General features: G+C 38.4%; 1 protein-coding gene across 2 annotated transcripts in view; it reads left to right on the top strand.

The window, feature by feature from the left end:
- The window catches only part of Rora (RAR related orphan receptor A), a 677,922-nt gene that overhangs the window by 649,911 nt on the left and 10,318 nt on the right, over window positions 1-17,693 (top strand). For both annotated transcript variants that reach the window (XM_077800038.1, XM_026384867.2), the window contains 7 exons: window positions 2,538-2,679; window positions 5,482-5,877; window positions 11,549-11,670; window positions 13,220-13,352; window positions 14,009-14,116; window positions 15,478-15,588; window positions 16,423-16,535. In XM_077800038.1, coding sequence (XP_077656164.1) covers window positions 2,538-2,679; window positions 5,482-5,877; window positions 11,549-11,670; window positions 13,220-13,352; window positions 14,009-14,116; window positions 15,478-15,588; window positions 16,423-16,535 — 1,125 coding nt within the window. The remainder of the gene's footprint in view (window positions 1-2,537; window positions 2,680-5,481; window positions 5,878-11,548; window positions 11,671-13,219; window positions 13,353-14,008; window positions 14,117-15,477; window positions 15,589-16,422; window positions 16,536-17,693) is intronic.

Genomic DNA, 17,693 nt, shown 5'->3' with positions numbered 1-17,693 from the left:
CCTGTTACCACTTATATTTTCTTGACTTCTCTCCATTAAGCCCAAAGAAAGCTTTACTTCTCACTTTCTTTTCACAGGGTACAATACACACACACACACACACACACACACACACACACACCACAGCTTTGTATATCGTGAGAACAGATTGCTTTACAGAAGAGATCAGACTTGATACAGGGTAGATTTCAAGTACAGTGCAGAGCTGGGTCCCCAGGATTGCCTATGTTTAGGTTAGCAGCTTAGCAGGGTGCAAGAAGGAGTGAGAGCTGAGGATCTTCATCCTACCATCTTCCCAGGTTGATTTGCAAAAGTAAACAAGAGGGAACCGAGGTCACATGCATCGTACACATTGACTTGGTCCTCAGAGACCCCAGTCATCACAGAAGGAAGCAGATGAACTCGATTGTTCTTCCCAAGTAATTCACACATCTTTCCATTTGTACAGTGTAAAAAAATCAGAAAGCACAGATGAAAAGAAACTTAAAATCACCCGTGGCCCCACCAGACACAGCTAATGATTTTTTTTTTTTCATTTTAGAGCATAATTTTCCTAAAGTTTCTTCTAAATATATAGGTTCCTTTTCTTTTTAGTCAAAAAAATTGATGATACTGGGTTTATTTCTTTTAAAATTCAGAAGCATATTTTATCATCTTTTTATAACAATTGTATTTCTGAAATTCCATTAACAGATGCTAAATTCCATTGAATGTGTATATAATATGATTGTCACTAGTGTTGACATTTAGGATCTTTCTAAATTTTTTCATATTGTAAATAGTGCAGCAAAAAAATGTTCTTATAGGTGAATCTTTATGCCATTCTTAATATTCTCTTAAGGTATATTTCTTAAAGGGTAATTACTAGCTGCACAGGTGCAGTGGTGAACACCTGTAATCCCAGCTACTCAGGAGGCTGCTACAGGAGAATCACAAATTTATGGCTGGTCTGGGCAACTTAGCAAGACCTTGTCTCAAAATAAAAACTAAAAAGGGTTGGGGTATAATTTAGTGGTAGAGCACCCCTGATTTCAATCCCCAGTACTGTTTAAATAAAAAAGAAAAAAAGAAAGAAAGAAAAAATGTAATTAATGGCTCAGTGGGCAGACATGTTTCTAACAATTTTGATGTAACTGCCAAGTTGGCCTCTAGAAAATTCCTTCAGTGGAAGAATACCCTTACCCCCACTACTTGTCAAGTTCTTCTGAACTTCACTCTCCCCTCTTCACCAGCATCCCCTTTGCTGGGATCACATATCTTCACCATTAAAGCTTTGAAGATGCTTTTGTACCCTTCATGGCTCTGCTTCATAGAAATTACTCTATCCTATTTTTCTTTTGAGGACATGTCTAGCTAGCAAAACTTCTGAAAGATAAGTCAACAATTAAAAGATGACCAAAGCCCCTTCCTTGTATATTTGAAATTGAGAAATATACTTCTAAATAGCATTTTGGCTAAAGAAATTTATGGAAAATCTAGAACATGCTCAAGTGGATAATAATGAAAATACTGCATAGTAAAACTTGTGGGATTGCTGCTGAAACATAACTAAAAAGAACATTTGAAGCTATAAGAATAAACACCAAAATCAATGAGCTAAGAATCCTGCTCAGAAAGTTAATAAACAAACAAAAATTAAATTAGTAGCTCCTTGTGCACCTTCATGCACCTTCTCATTTTCAAAACAGTACTGGACACAAAAGAGGAACTTGAGGGACCTCAGACTGAATTTGTTAAATCTTCAAAGGCCATGACTCTGAACACTGGTATTAAAAACTGTCAAGGACTGAGAAAGAGTACAAATCTGGCTGATCTGCCAAAATAATCCATCCAAGTGTCATCCAATTGCTTGCACCAGGACCCAGGGAGTGAGAGATGTCTAAGAGGCCACCATGGTGCATCAGGATCACCGTGCTCTAGGTCATGGTGTGGCTGCATTTTCCTTAAATCTGGGCATCCAGTTTGTATTTATTTTGCTAAAAATATTCTGGAGCTTGGCTTGGTGGTACATGCCTGCAATCCCGGAAACTAGAGAGATTAATGCAGATTTGGGGCCAGCCTCAGCGATTTTGTGAGACCCTGTTTCAAAATAAAAACTAAAAAGGTCTGGGAATTTAATTCAGTGGTAAAGCACCCCTGGGTTCAATCCCTAATACTAAAAAGAAAAAAAATTAAAATATATTTTGAAGATAAAGGTTAAAGACAAACTCCTTTGTATCAGTCCATCGAACACATTGCTTCTGATCGTCAGAAAGCAAGAGCAGGAGTCTTATCTTGTGCCTTTTACATAGATGACTGTCGGTTGAAGTTTAAAAAAGTTTAGCATGTGTAAGGGATGGAGTATTAGGCTCTGGGGATCAATTTTACCCAAGGAAAAAGAAGTGACTTTAATTTCATTAATGGTCTCCTGGATGATTCTGCTACAAGTTTAATTCTCCATTAAATATTAATGCTGCTCAGTGCTTAGTATACTGCCTTGAGTATCATACCACTCAAACTGACACTAACCTGTTTTATATTTTATAACTGAATCACAGGGCTTTTTCAGGAGAAGTCAGCAAAGCAATGCCACCTACTCCTGTCCTCGTCAGAAGAACTGTTTGATTGATCGAACCAGTAGAAACCGCTGCCAACACTGTCGATTGCAGAAATGCCTTGCCGTAGGGATGTCTCGAGACGGTGAGCTCCCACAGCTTGAGTGGTACAGTAGCATGGGGTTGTGAAACATGGACCCAGATCTGCCAGGAGATGCCCCCTCCCCACCCTCACCCACCCCAGGCTTCCCTGTCAGCGCTGTGGAATCCACAGCAGTTTTTTCTCCCCATAATTTACCAGAGTCAGCGGCCTGGCCCATGGGGAGTAGGGGGCAATATAGAGAATTGTCCCATAAGGTTTTCTAACATCAGAAGTCACAGGTAGATGAATTTATTGAAGGCAAGTGTCATCTAAAGGACTTTAATGAATATAATTCCTCTGGACATTTTCCCCTGTAGGAAACACATGCCAGAACTAATTGTTACCTGCCTTACCCTAGTAAGTGTGCTGGCAGTTGGGATGAAGGAGGTTTTATGCTAACTGGATCTTTTGAATCAGATGCCCAGGTCAAATATTTGTACATGCAGAATGTTAGAAAATAGTGCAAAGTGTGGCTAAAGGACAAATGCTCTTTTCATTAAAAGAAGTTATTTTAAGGAAAAGAGACCATCTACCATTCAGTTATAGAACATTTTGAGATCTTCCTGGAAAACTATCTTAAGTGCACTGAATAATCAACACCAGATTTCAAGGCAGTTATTCTTATACATGGAAACTGGGCAGAAAGTACAGCAGGTCCATTTTAGGGACTTTCTGAACATGCTGACTGTCTTGAGAGATCCCATCGAAGGAAGCTGTCTCCTCCAGTGGAATGGTAGCCTGTGGGCCACCTGTCTTCTCCATAATCACATGCTCTTAGGGTCATAGACCCACCCAGGCATGACCCACCTACAAGGCCCCCCGTATTCCCCTACAAAAGTAAAGTTGTTATCATCAGAAGATACAAGTCACAGAACTTATGCCATTTTCTCAGAAATTCCTGAGACACACAACTCTGCAGGGTTCCTCTTCCAATGGCACTAAACTGACAAAGATAGGTACATCTCTTAGGAACCTGCAAGTTAAAATTACAACGTATGTGTGCATTTTTTCAAGAGCTGTTCATTGTATTTCACTTATTGGGAGATAACTGTTGTTAATGTTAAGGCAAAAGTTAAAGCATAATTGCAGAGTATGTTTCACCTGTGGGCATGAATCCTGTTGGAGGGTCTAAAGTATCCTTTTGCAAAAAATTAAGTAGCTTCAGTATGCCTTTTGGAAAATTTACATATGAAGAGATAGCATGGATGGAATTAGGGGATTATAAAACTATGGGCCTGAAATTCAGAGCCCACACCAAAATCTCTTTACCATCTAACTGGCCCCATCTAAGTTTGTTATCTGAGTTGTGGAAACTGAAAACTGACCACTATTCTAGTTCACTTTTTTCCTCTGTGCAGAAAGACAGTACATCCTCCTTGATAGAAGAGTCCAGCACCTGGCCAGTTTGGTGGCCATGGTTCCAACTTCATTTCCCTCTCTCCCACTTCCTGCCCCAAACTCCTGTGACTTTACTCCTCCAACCAGGAGTAAATTAACCAACAATCAGGAGAACTAAGTCTTCCAGCAGAGGCTTTATTCGCATATAGAATCCAGATGAAAAATAAATTAGTGGGGAAATTTAGACCAGGAATCATAGGGTTTTTTTCTTCTTCTTCTTCTTTCAATTATCTGAGTGTTTCAGAAGAAATCATTTGAGATTCTGAATAAACCACTTCACTTAAATTATGGAGACACATCCCAAGGAGAAGCATAGCAAACACAAATCCACCCAACAGGGATCTTATATAGTATTTGCCCTTTCTTACAAATGGAAGACATGATTTACAGTAGAAGGGGTAGAGAGAGAAAAGGGGAGGGGAGGGGAGGGGAGGGGAGGGGGGATAGTAGACAATAGGACAGACAGCAGAATACATCAGACACTAGAAAGGCAATATGTCAATCAATGGAAGGGTAACTGATGTGATACAGCAATTTGTATACGGGGTAAAAGCGGGAGTTCATAATCCACTTGAATCAAACCGTGTAATATGATGTATTAAGAACTATGTAATGTTATGAACGACCAATAAAAAAAAAAAAAAAAAAAAAAGAAAATCCTCAAGAAATTAGTATGTAGTACAATAAGAATAACATAAAACAAAATGAAGCAAAATAAAATTCCTGCTCAATATGGAAAAAAAAAAAAAAAAGTATTTGCCCTTTCAAAATCTTGATATCCATTCATACTCAAGACTAAAAGAAATCCACAGAAAGTGTCACTTAAAGAATGGTCCAAGGATTTCACAGGGGCTGCCAGGACCCACAAGTGGAGGAGGGGGCTTCTTAGGTCAGGCCTTTCCATAAAGCTTCAAAGCCAACCAAGAAGAACCTCATTCAAGTGTACAAAACCGAGAACTAAATGAAAGTTGAGGTCTGCCTTCACCTTGGTGTGCTCTGTGAGTCTTTGCATTGCTGCTCCTTGGTCTGAATGCTGGAGGAGAAGGAAGAGGCCTAGGCTAGTTTTATAGGTGGTAAGCAAACAAGTGTCTTAGGTGACATCTCAGTGGTGCCCAGTGAGCCCAAGGATATGTGATGGCAGAAAAACAGGGAGGATTATCCAAGCATTCCCCTACCATCCTGAGTCTGTTTCTGAAACATGAGTTTCTCTGGGGTGTGCATTTTCCAGGGAAAGATGGAGCCAGCCTGTGTGGGGTGGGACTGTTTCTACCTCCGGATGATGTCCTTATTTTGTGATCATGTGGCTATTGATTGAGATTGAGACTTCAAAGGAAACCGTAAAGACTGCAGGAGAGGATAATGAAGAAAAGCACATTTACATGGTACCGTTTGGCTTTTTTCTTCCAGCTGTAAAATTTGGTCGAATGTCCAAAAAGCAGAGAGACAGCTTATATGCAGAAGTGCAGAAACACCGGATGCAGCAGCAGCAGCGCGACCACCAGCAGCAGCCTGGAGAGGCTGAGCCGCTGACACCCACCTACAACATCTCGGCCAACGGGCTGACGGAGCTTCACGAGGACCTCAGTACCTACATCGATGGGCACACCCCCGAGGGCAGCAAGGCCGACTCTGCCGTCAGCAGCTTCTACCTGGACATACAGCCCTCTCCAGACCAGTCAGGGCTTGATATCAATGGAATCAAACCAGAACCCATATGTGACTACACACCAGCATCTGGCTTCTTTCCCTACTGTTCGTTCACCAATGGAGAGACTTCCCCAACGGTGTCCATGGCAGAACTAGGTAATGGCTCGAATGCTTCTGCTGGGATGCTCTGCTTACGCCCTGGGTAGTAAAGGGGTATGTTTGACTTTCCTCTGATGAGTTATGTTGTTAAAATGATGCAGTTCACTGTTACCATCTAGGCTACTTGAGATTCCACCCCACTCCCTTGCTTTTGACTGTCCATCATTTCCCATAAATGCTTAGCCTCTCGGCATCAGAAATGAGACAAAATTAAGGAAAATTCTGCAGAAAACATTAAGCATAGGGAATGGTCACATTAACTTCAACATTTTTTTTTTTACTTTAGTCATATTCCAGATATTGCTTTGTACCTAAGGTCACCAAAAAATGGCAGTTTACAAACTGAACCTGGCCCACAGACATGTTTTTTGGCCAGCACAGAATTTTAAAGTGTTTGGTTACTAAAATTAAACTTGCTTTTTTTGTTGTTTTTGGTTTTTGATGGACACATAATAATTTGCATTATGGAGAAAAATGTGATGCTTTGATACATTGTGTAATAGTCAAATAAGAGTATTTACCATATCTATTCCCTCATACACTTATAATTTCTTTCTAGTGAAAAATTTTAAAATTCTCTCTTCTAGTTATTTTGAAATAGTCATTACCACATGGTAAACCACAGTTACCCTATTGTGCCATAAAACACTCGAACTTATTTCTCCTATATAACTGTAAGTTTGTACTTGGTCAGTTTCCCTTACCCCATCCCAATAAACTTGGACAGTTATGAAAACTTTAGATTTTTCAGCTATTTGTATGAGGGGAGGAAAACTAATTACGCTGGACCGGGCTTTGTGAATGTCAGCATCCAACTGGTACCAGTCAGGGGGTGGCACCTCCTGATAGGCCCACCCCCACTTCTTCCATTTGTATCATTTGTCCTGGCCCCTATACACATTTATGTATACTATAAATGTTAAAAATAAATTAGCTTCTTCACCTGAGGATGGATGTTGTTGACCAAATTTATATTTTATTTAAGGCTCACCATACCCCACCCCCTCAATCCCATTTCCTTATTGCTGGCACATGACTGCTTCTTGGGAGATGTGACCTAGAAATGTTGATAACACAGACAATGGAAAACTTTCCATTTCAAGGAAATTATATTAACATCCTCTGCTATATTTAATCGATTTTTAAATACAGCACTATTATTAGAAAAACTTTGACAAGAACCTTTGCAGTTTTAGAATTTGATCTTCTCCTCCTAGTGATTCCTCACACAAGGTTATAATCCTTTGGGACATTTCAATTAGTTGCTGTGGAGATGACTAAGTTAATACGAGGAGAGAATGAAGACCTCAGATGGAAAAGAACCAGCAGGTTCTGACTTGAGCACAGAAATCCTCAGTTCACAGAAATAATGGCTGTGTTCTTTAGAGGGTTGCTCCACCTCTGTACCCCATAAAACATCTTTTAAGCGAAATTTATATTTCCAGTAAAATCTTTCTCCAAATAGAACAAATTGAATGTTCTTTACGGTTTTTACAACAAGCATCTCTTTATGGGTCTAAATTTAAATCCTCAAGAGCAGGGACATGTTAAGCCTGGTCTTTAACCACTGAACAGCATTAAAGGTGTATCACAGCTCTTTTGATTAACAGAGAAACCTCTGAACTAGAAGCCAAGCTGAGCAGAGGTAGGTTTGATTTTTTTTTTTCTTGAACTAGAACAAAAACCTTCCATTTTTGTCATGAAATCTTGGTTGCCTGAGCCTTAAGCAGAACTGTAATGAAAGTAAAATTTTCAGAAATGAATAGGGATTTGATTGAAAGCTGACATGATCCCATGAAAAATGACCTGACTCACTTTAGGTTTGCTTCCACCTTACCATAAATACTAGTGAATCTATCCTGTTTGCTTGTCAAATCTTCAATCCTGAAATAAATCCATAGAGCTTAGCCAAAGTAATGCCCTTGAACATGGCACTTTGGCTAAAAGTGCACTAATACCTGACTGGGGTCAGAAATGGCTGAGCTGATTGTCCCAAGTCACTGAATAAACCAACCTCCTCTTCTATAGCGGTTGCCTCCTGGGGCATCTGGGGAGCTCTGTGCCCTTGTACTTGATATTCTTTTAAAATTGCGATTTTTTCCCCATGTGTTATATCATATTCTAGGATGAATTAACTCATAACTAAGAGTAGACCCAAACTCAAAACTAAACTAGAATTTTTCTGAAAAGGCCAAAATTGGTTTCTAATTTTCTTTCCCATTTACAGATGAGGAGTAGTTCATGGAACTAAAAGTAGCATGAAAATGACCTAGGACTTACTGTGCCACTGTAAAGCCACATAAAAATCACTTGATATTTCCTTTGTGGCTTAAGCCCTATTGTCCTTTTTAACTGAGACTCTTGATTTCACAATAAGCAAATGTTGGCATCATTTTTTCAACAAATGAAACCAATTGTATAACACGAAAATTGTAAATTGACATATCCTAAGTACAGTTCTATCTTTCAATAAGAGTACTTACTGCCTGTTACTTTCATTAAAACAGAAATCATATTTCACTAGGAAATTTTACCCTTGATGTGCAGTTGATACCTGAATTATATATTCCATTGGTTTATTTTTTTAAAGCACTAATTGTGTCTTGTTTACTATAATTGTTAACTAATGTTGTGCAGAAAAGATGAGTGATGTATTGGACATAGAATGAGACAAGTCAGCTTGTATGGGCTGTGGTCATAGCCTTGCTATAAGTTGTACCAACCACTGTAAGTTATGTGACCTGCAAGATGTAGTTTCCCTACCTATAGAATATAAAGGTTGAACACAGACTCTGAAGCCAGGTTGTATGTTAAATACATAGCTCTGCCATTTTCCATCTGTGACACCTTAAAAGATGTCACTTGACTTCACTGTGGCTCAATTTTCTCATCTAATAAATGGAGACAGTACTAGTACCTTTTTCCTGGGATTATAAGGATTAAGTGAGAAAAAAAGTATATTCAGGACAGAAGTAAATTATATGGATCTGGCACATGGCAAATGCTATGTAAGAGTTATTTATTATCATCTCATTAATGTCATTATCTATAACATGAGCAGAGTTTGGACCAGGTGGTATCTGTAGTTCCTTCTCACTATGAAAGTCTGAGTTAGTTGGAAGCCAGGATTTTCCATCTGCAGTGTCTAGACACTGGCAGTACTGATCAAACAGTCATGGCTGAGGAGGGGAACGGACTTGCCCTTGTCACAAAGTGAGATAGATATCTGCTGAGCTCAGACCAGAAAACAGCCCTCCTACCTCCTATTTCTGAGGTATTTCACTATTCCACGTGGTTTCTCTGAGAAGCCACACTAACTTTTTAACTTTTATTCAGCCTGAACATATTCTCCTTTGCTGAAATGGAGATTTAAAAATAGCAAAGTGTCTAAAATCTTCGACTTGCCAAATCTATTATAAATTGAAATCAAAGACAGCAGTTAGCAGTTGGTGAGAATGCAGCTGCTGCCCTCTACTGGTATGTCATCTACATTGCCCTGTTCACTGGCTGTTAAAAAATCCTGACTCAGGGGGAAGTGACAGCTTTGGGGTGCCAGTGTTGGGGATCAAACCCAGGGCTTTGTACATGCCAGGAAAGCACAGTATCATAGACTTTTATCCCCAGTCCTGGCCATATATTTGAAGATGAAATGAAAACACAAGGTGCTGACTGACCGTATTAACTGGAAAAGAGATACAACCTACAAGAGAGTACTGTGAACTGCTTCCCACAGGTCACCTGCAGGAGCCCCCAGCTTCCCTGTGAACACTTTTTACTTTAGTGTTTCCATATTTGCAAAACAGGAAAATTGTAAACTTACATTCTAGAAACTACCTCATATAATGAGAGCTCTCTCTATAGAACACAGTTCACTACCTTATTTCTGCATTCATTTTTTGGTTTCCGATTTCCATTATTTTTGTCTGTACTCTCTTCCTCACTAGCATCATTGATTCTAAGATATGCAATTTGCTGGCTTCTCCCTCTTTCCCTCAAATTCTGTCTCTTTCCTTTAAATGTTTTCTTGTGTTTCTGTTTTATTTTGGTATGCTATTTATTCATGCTGTTTTAGTGTCTGTGTGTTGCCAAATAGGGCCATTAAGATTTATTATGTTTCTGTGTCTCCAAGGAGATTCTAGTTTCAAACTCCATTTAGGTGAACCTGCTCTATTTTCATACAAACAAGTCTCGTTCTGTTTGAGGGAGGAAATAACAAATTTACAGACACTCCTAGTAGCATTACCAAGTTTGCATTCACCACCATTCTTTTAGATGGCTTGTCTGTTATATATCCAAAACCCTGGAAGGAGAGTAAATTTTGGGTATGGTTTCATAGTCACAGAGTCTTGTCAATTCTTCTTTTAAAACATCTTTAATTGCCCTCCTTTTTCAACTTGCTTCAGGCTCTTAATCACTCATACCTAGACTCCAGTAGCCTTCTAATTGGTCCTCCTGCCCCACCTCTTGTTTAGTCCATCAAGCATAAAACTGCTTATCCTCTTCTCCAGGTACAATTTTAAATATGTCAGCTCCCTCTGGAGAATCCTACTAGTTCCCTTTGTTTCATTAGGAACAAATTCAGTCCTCACATTCTAGATTCTCCAGGTGTTGGGCCCTTACCTACCCATATTTCTGTCTTGACACAATTACTTTATCACATCTGCCTGTCCCTATAAATGCCATATTCGGTTCCTTCATTCACCACCCTTCCTATGCAGAGCTGGTGTACCTTCTCACACCCCGATCTCTCCCTGAAAACACTACCCATCCTTTAGTCTTCAATGCCAAGAAGCATCTTCCAGTTCAGCATTGATCTCTCCCTTTCCTAATGGTGTCTGTTATCTTTTCCTTTATCTTCTGAAGAAATTCACCTTCACACTTTATTATCTAATGCCTTGAATTATCCTTTCAGTATGTTTCATGCATGACCACAGATTATAAATTGCTAGGGAAAACTTCTTTGGCATCCATTTCCTCAAGATTTCAAACTCCTTACTCTCAAGCATAATAACTATGCAGCACATGCTAAGCAATCCTCCCTGTTCTAAGTGCTCACCCTACTTAGTTCTCACAGTGGCCCTGTGAAATAGATATTGTTCCCCTTGTTTGAGGAAACCAAAGCCCAGAGAGGTAAAATAACATACTCAAGATGGCAGAGCAAATAAGTAGCAGAGCTGAGATATAGACCAGACAATCTAAGTGCACAGTCTATCTCTTAACTGCTATTTTCAGGAAAAAGCAAAAGAAATGCATAATTGTCATCATAAAAGAATATAATTTCCTGGTTTTTAAAGAGTAATTTTTCCTAGAATATTCAAAAAATTTCAAGAAGAAGCCATGTCAATCATTCCCCATACCTATCTAGGTCAATATCTATTCATTACCAGATATTGATGTTAAGCACAGAACAAGGTTAAAGTCAGCAGGGCCTCTGAAATCATGGTCTCATCTTGAAATATTGGCTTTGTAAAGTCCCTGTCTTACATCCTTGGGTTCCCAAATACAGAATAGTTTCAAACCGTTTGTTTAAATTTGTAAAGATAATCAGAACTCAATAGCTTATACTTATACTTATTCCTTTTTAAAGCAAATGTTAGGTGGAAAAATTATTATGCTAAGAAAGAAGAATGTGGCTTTTCATGTTTGTGATCTCCTGTTTTCTCCTTAGAACACCTTGCACAGAATATATCTAAATCACATCTGGAAACCTGCCAATACTTGAGAGAAGAGCTCCAGCAGATAACGTGGCAGACCTTTCTGCAGGAAGAGATTGAGAACTATCAAAACAAGGTAGAATCTGAAGGTTCTTTCTTAGGATTGTGGAAATGGTGTTTGGGGAGGCTATTTATTCAGAACCCAAGAATGGTCTCATCAGATAGCAGATTTCTGATTAAAAATTATTCTTCCAGAGATGATCATGTCCTTGAGGCTTTGTCAACCTACTGAGATGTCAGCATGTAAAATTTCATCAAAAACAAACGAATTCTATTGTGTTTTATAAGTACACACACCTCCTTCTCTTAGTCACCTGGGGACTAGATCAAGCAGCTTCCAAATTCCTAAATGAATTGGAATTTGTCCTAATATCACAGTAGAAGATTTTATAAAGTCCAGAATTTGTTGCAAAAAAAAAAAATCTCAGCCTCATGTTTCCAGTGGTTATTAAGAAGGACTTTAGACAACATGTACAAACATGAGGTTGGAAACTGTGATCATAACTCTTCTGGTCTGAACCTAGCTAGATAATCTGACAGTGCTGCGATTTGCTTTTTTCTATACAACACTCTGATCAATAAGTCACTAAAATGAGAGGGAAAGCTGGAGATGGGATTAAAATAATTTTACCTTTGGTAGAAGACAATGCTTGGGTTTTCCTGATAATCATAGAAAAGATCATAGAGATTCTCTCTGTTAATCTTCCCTTTCATGTAACATATGGAAGACTAACACCCCTCCATCCAGCCAGCATATGGCTGGAGAGGGAAACATCAGGCCCAGGCCATGAATCCTGGCTCCTAATCTAAGGTTTCTTAGACCCTATCACACCTGAAGAACTAGTCTTAAACAGAGATTGGGGAAAAGTAAGCAAAGACACAGATCCACGTCCCCCTGTAACTGCACTGGAGAGTGAATATATAAAAGGAAACTGAGAGGACAAGTTGGGGAGTAGCAGTGAGTTGCTTTGTTAGCCTTTTAGGTTGCAGGTAACTCCAATAGCCAAAGCTACAGAGCAGAAGTTAGAAATAAGTAAGAAACAGCAAGACATATGAAACGGGATTTCAGAATCAGAGATGCTTGGATTTGGGTCCAGCTCGCATATCTACTTTGAAACCTCTGTGAGCTTTCATGTCATGTCTGGACAAAAGAAAAAAAATTCTTATGAAAATGCTGAGACATGGATGTCATAAAGCATCTAGCTTATAGTGGGTGTACAACAAATTTTCTTTACTCCCCTCTCCCTCCTTTCCCCCCAAAAAGTGTTATTAAATTTCCCAAGGAAAAACAATTGCCTAAAAGAAGATCCTACTTTGCTATTCTGTGACCCAAGGCTAAAGCAGTAGCATGTGTTACTGCCCTGACCTCTTTTCAGTTTTTCTGCTCCAAATATTCATAACATCTTATCCTTATCCCATTGCCACCAAAAAGGTAAGAGGAATCAGAGGAGGCAGGAGGGACATGGAAGCAATCCTTACAACCCGAATTACTGGGTAACTGTTTATTGTTCCATCCTCTAGCCTTTCCGACTCCATTTCCACAGAAGGATTTTATAAAATAGGAACAAATCCCTTGTGCCAAAGAGACTGGGTAACCTGTATGTTAATGTTTTCCTCTTGAACAGCAGCGGGAGGTGATGTGGCAATTGTGTGCCATCAAAATCACAGAAGCTATACAGTATGTGGTGGAGTTTGCCAAACGCATTGATGGATTTATGGAGCTGTGTCAAAACGATCAAATTGTGCTTCTAAAAGCAGGTATGCACTTTGCAAGTGAATTTTGATGTCTCTCCCTAACCTGCTTTCACCCGCTTGTTAAAGAAATGCTTGGTAAGGAAGGTGTCTAGAGCACTTTTTCTCCAGTGGTAATAGCTCAGGTTTTTCTTAGAAGAAACTGAGTTCTTTTTAAAGGTTTTTGAGCTGTGTTCAGGAAACATTCCTTCCATTTTGTTTTTCCTCTGGGTGAGAAGATGAAATTGAAGAAAGCCTGCATTCCCACATTTTCCGTCACCTACATTTTGTGTACCTACCAGGTCCCAAGGCTATGTTTTTAGGAAGGGGCTTGTGGAACTCAGAGAATCTCCCTGGTTTTGCTGGTTTGTTTTGATACATATGAATAAGTGCTTTCCTAGCAACTATGAGACTCTGTATTACAAGGTAGAAGTGTGCCAAGGAAGACATTTGTAAATTAGTCCTCATTTCAGTTAAACAGCTCAGCTTCTGCAGAAAGTCTTTGCGTAGGAATAAGCTCTACTGTCTCAGTGAGACAGCAAGCTGATGTATCTGAGCCAAAGAGCTACACTGCACACAACACCCCCTGTGATGTCTCTGTCTCAGAAAGCATCTCTACATTAGCACCTTAGAAACAGACTCCTCTAGATCAGATGACCTGAACCCATCCTACCTCTGCTTAGGTTCTCTAGAAGTGGTGTTCATCAGGATGTGCCGTGCCTTTGACTCTCAGAACAACACCGTGTACTTTGATGGGAAGTACGCCAGCCCCGATGTCTTCAAATCCTTAGGTAAGAAAATCTCAGGGTGCCCTGTGTCTAAATTAGGACTAAAGGATATGTAGGTTAGGTGGAAGCTCTGGTGGAAAAAAAAAATGGAAACTGATTGCCTGGAAACCAAAATTGGAGAGTGTTTGTCACTATAGAAAAGTTACACACTTTCAAGTGCTTTTTGTCTCTAGTATATATAAAGATCTAGAGATTATCTAGTTGAAAATCGAAGTGATTTATAGTGTATGTCTGTCCTTCTAGTTCCCCTTCCAGGTTGTAAGGAACCACATTTGCAGGGGATATAGCATTCAAATTACTTAGACAATATGATTCAATACATAAAATCAAGCAGAGAATACAAATGTATGTCCTCCCAAACCTCAGAACAACAACCATCAATGAAAGGAAATGCATATATCAAAGAAATAGAATTAATGAAACTATGCTGTATGCTTTACAAATAAGTTATTTTGGGATTTCTATGATTTAAATGTAATTTAGTCGTTAAGAAAAATTAAAAGGTATCTAAAATATATTGTTAAATGATTTTTTTAAAGCTGTATAACAGAAGGTGTTTTTAGTTAAGTGTAATACAGCCCGTTGCCATTTAAATATATACACAAAATAAGCAAATCTGAAAGCATAGACACCAAATGTAACCAGTCTTATGGACTATAATTTAAAGAGACTCTCATATTGTGTTTTCAGCTTAGTTAAATAGTTGTAATAGTTTTACCACTAGAATGTGTCATTGGTTAACATTTTTAAGGGTGTTCTCTATAATACAGAGTTAAAAACATAAATGATTCAATTTAACATTTTAGTTAGATTGTAGCCATTAGATCTCACTTAAAATATAGATTGTGAAGTCAGGTAGCCTAACTTGGAATCTCAGGCTATCCTTCCTACCTGTACGACCCTCAAGTACTTTACTTATCTCTGCAAGTTTCAGTTTCCTACCTCTGAAATGGGGATCTAAGGCTGTTTTGAGCTATGAGGAAATCCAAAGAAATCTCTTAGAGCAGTGCATGACATATTAATCACACAAAATTCAGCCAAAGTTGACTCTCATTATTTTGAATGATAATATTGATGGTGGGAGTAATAAAGGTGGTAGTTGATGATGATGGTGTTGGTAGTAATGGTGATGTGGTGGTGGTGGTAGTGACTGGGGCGATGATAGTAGTATAGCAGTGTGGGTGGTAGTAGTGACAGTTATGATGTTGGCTAAAATTTTTCTTTTAATATTTCAAACTATTAAACTGGAAATATTATTACTATCCTCTCTGATCTTCAACTATTTGATCTCTCTTAACTTTCTTCCATATTTTTCCCTAGGATGACAACCAAAATCCTAAACTGTCTTTATGGTATTATTGCAGGCTGTGAAGACTTTATTAGCTTTGTGTTTGAATTTGGAAAGAGTTTATGTTCTATGCACCTGACTGAAGATGAAATTGCATTATTTTCTGCATTTGTACTGATGTCGGCAGGTAAGATAGCCAAATAAAAATAAAATGGTTTTTAAATAGTCTAGATAAAGAATTTTTACAACGTGCATAACTTTCATTGGCTATTGATATTTGAGAGGGTCCCAAGAGCAGCTCCATGTACTTTTTGAAAAAGATCTTATAATTTTTAAAAAGAGAATTGAATAAAACACAGGCCAGAATTAACCTCCAGAAGTGCTGTGTGTGGTAGGACAGGGTATTCTTTAACACCAGCTCCAAAATGACATGTCTATTTTAAGACACTCTACCTTTTATTAAATCCATTTGTTTGTCCTCCTCGAGTTTATCTGATTTTAATCTATGTTTTCAACCATTACTGGCCTCTTGGGGACAATCACTTTTGCATATTTACTACTTTCTATTTGGAATTCCTCACCAATAGACTTTATCCTAAATATAATTCATTTGGAATTCTGTTGACACTTTTAGTTGCCTTGGATTATAAGATAATTTTCATATTTTACAAAAAGTCTAGCAATATTGATATGGAAATTTCATCCAGAAGTACAATTATTACAAAGGGACCATGGTGGTTTTATTTGCAGTCACATGAGTATGACCTTAAATTCAAATAGCTATCCTTTGGAAGGTGAAGATCCTTCCTTCCTTTAAATATCAGTAAAATTAGAAAAGTTTAACATTCTGTTTTATAACTGCCACAGATCACTTTTCTACTCCGTTAGGAGTGAGTTTGGACCTAAAACTGGCCTCTGCGTCTCTAAATATGCATCATAGCATAATCATCTGTATCTGGAGTCAGGAGGAAAGCACTCATTGGAGAAATGATACTAAAAAGTACCATTTTTTTATGTTTAGATCGCTCATGGCTACAGGAAAAGGTAAAAATTGAAAAACTGCAACAGAAAATTCAGCTAGCTCTTCAACACGTTCTACAGAAGAATCACCGAGAAGATGGAATACTAACAAAGGTGAGAGCCAAAGGGTTCTACTTGCCATGGCCTAAATTATCCTTGGCACAGATCATGCTGCCAGCTGCTCTTATAAGTCATATGAACAACCCGCAAAAGCAGCAGCATGCCACAGACTACTAAAAGAAAAATAATCTCCATGAAAAATTCTGTCGAGCCTGGTGCAGGGGTACACACCTATAATCCCAGCAGCTCTGGAGGCTGAGGCAAGAAGGATCATGAGTTTAAAACAGCCTCAGCAACTAAGTGAGGCCCTAAGCAACTTAGTGAGACCCTGTCTCTAAATAATAAATTTAAAAAGGGCTGGTGATGTTGCTCAGTGGTTAAGTGCCCCTGGGTTCAATCCCTGGTACCAAAAGAGAAAAAAGAAAAAGAAAAGAAAAGAAAATTCTGTTGAACCAAAAGTCATTACCCAGGTTGAATCTATTTATTATATTGAAAACAAAGTATTCTATAATAATAGGGCAATTATAAGAAAATAGGTTTAAAAAAAATTTTAAAGAGAGAAAGAAATTTTTTTTAATATTTATGTTTTAGTTTTCAGTGGACACAACATCTTTATTTTATTTTTATGTGGTGGTGAGGATCGAACCCAGCGCCCCGCGCTACCAGGCGAGCGCGCTACCACTTGAGCCACATCCCCAGCTCAGAAAATAGATTTTTTAAGAATCAAATCATTTAGGAAATCTTTCTCCTATTCCATCAAAGTTGGGCATAAAGCAGAGTTAACATTCTGCATTGATATAAATTAGAAAAAGAATCTTTGAATTTAAAAGAAGGAAGAAGTTATAAAGAACTAAAAAGAGTCAGGATAATCATATATTCTAATATAATCAAAAGTAAATGGCTTTTATATTATTTTTTATCAATTTCCTATCACTATCTTGTATTCAAAGCATTAAGGTTTCTTCCTTCCTTTCTTCCTTCCTTCCTTCCTTCCTTCCTTCCTTCCTTCCTTCCTTCCTTTCTTTCTTTCTTTCTGATGCTAGAAATGACCTCAGGGCCTCAGGTACCCCAGGCAAGTACTCTACCACTGAGCCATGTCCCCAGCCCAGGTTTCACTTTTAGTAATTATCTTTCATAATAAAAATATAGTTAGGATACCAATTTTAAATGCTAATAGCCTTCAGTGTTAGTGCTAGTTGTATATTTTTGATC

The sequence above is a fragment of the Urocitellus parryii genome, chromosome 6 (genome assembly GCF_045843805.1).
Source record: "Urocitellus parryii isolate mUroPar1 chromosome 6, mUroPar1.hap1, whole genome shotgun sequence".
Taxonomy (NCBI): domain Eukaryota; kingdom Metazoa; phylum Chordata; class Mammalia; order Rodentia; family Sciuridae; genus Urocitellus; species Urocitellus parryii.
Note: the sequence above shows the minus strand (reverse complement) of the source record. Positions and strands in the feature narration are given on the sequence as shown.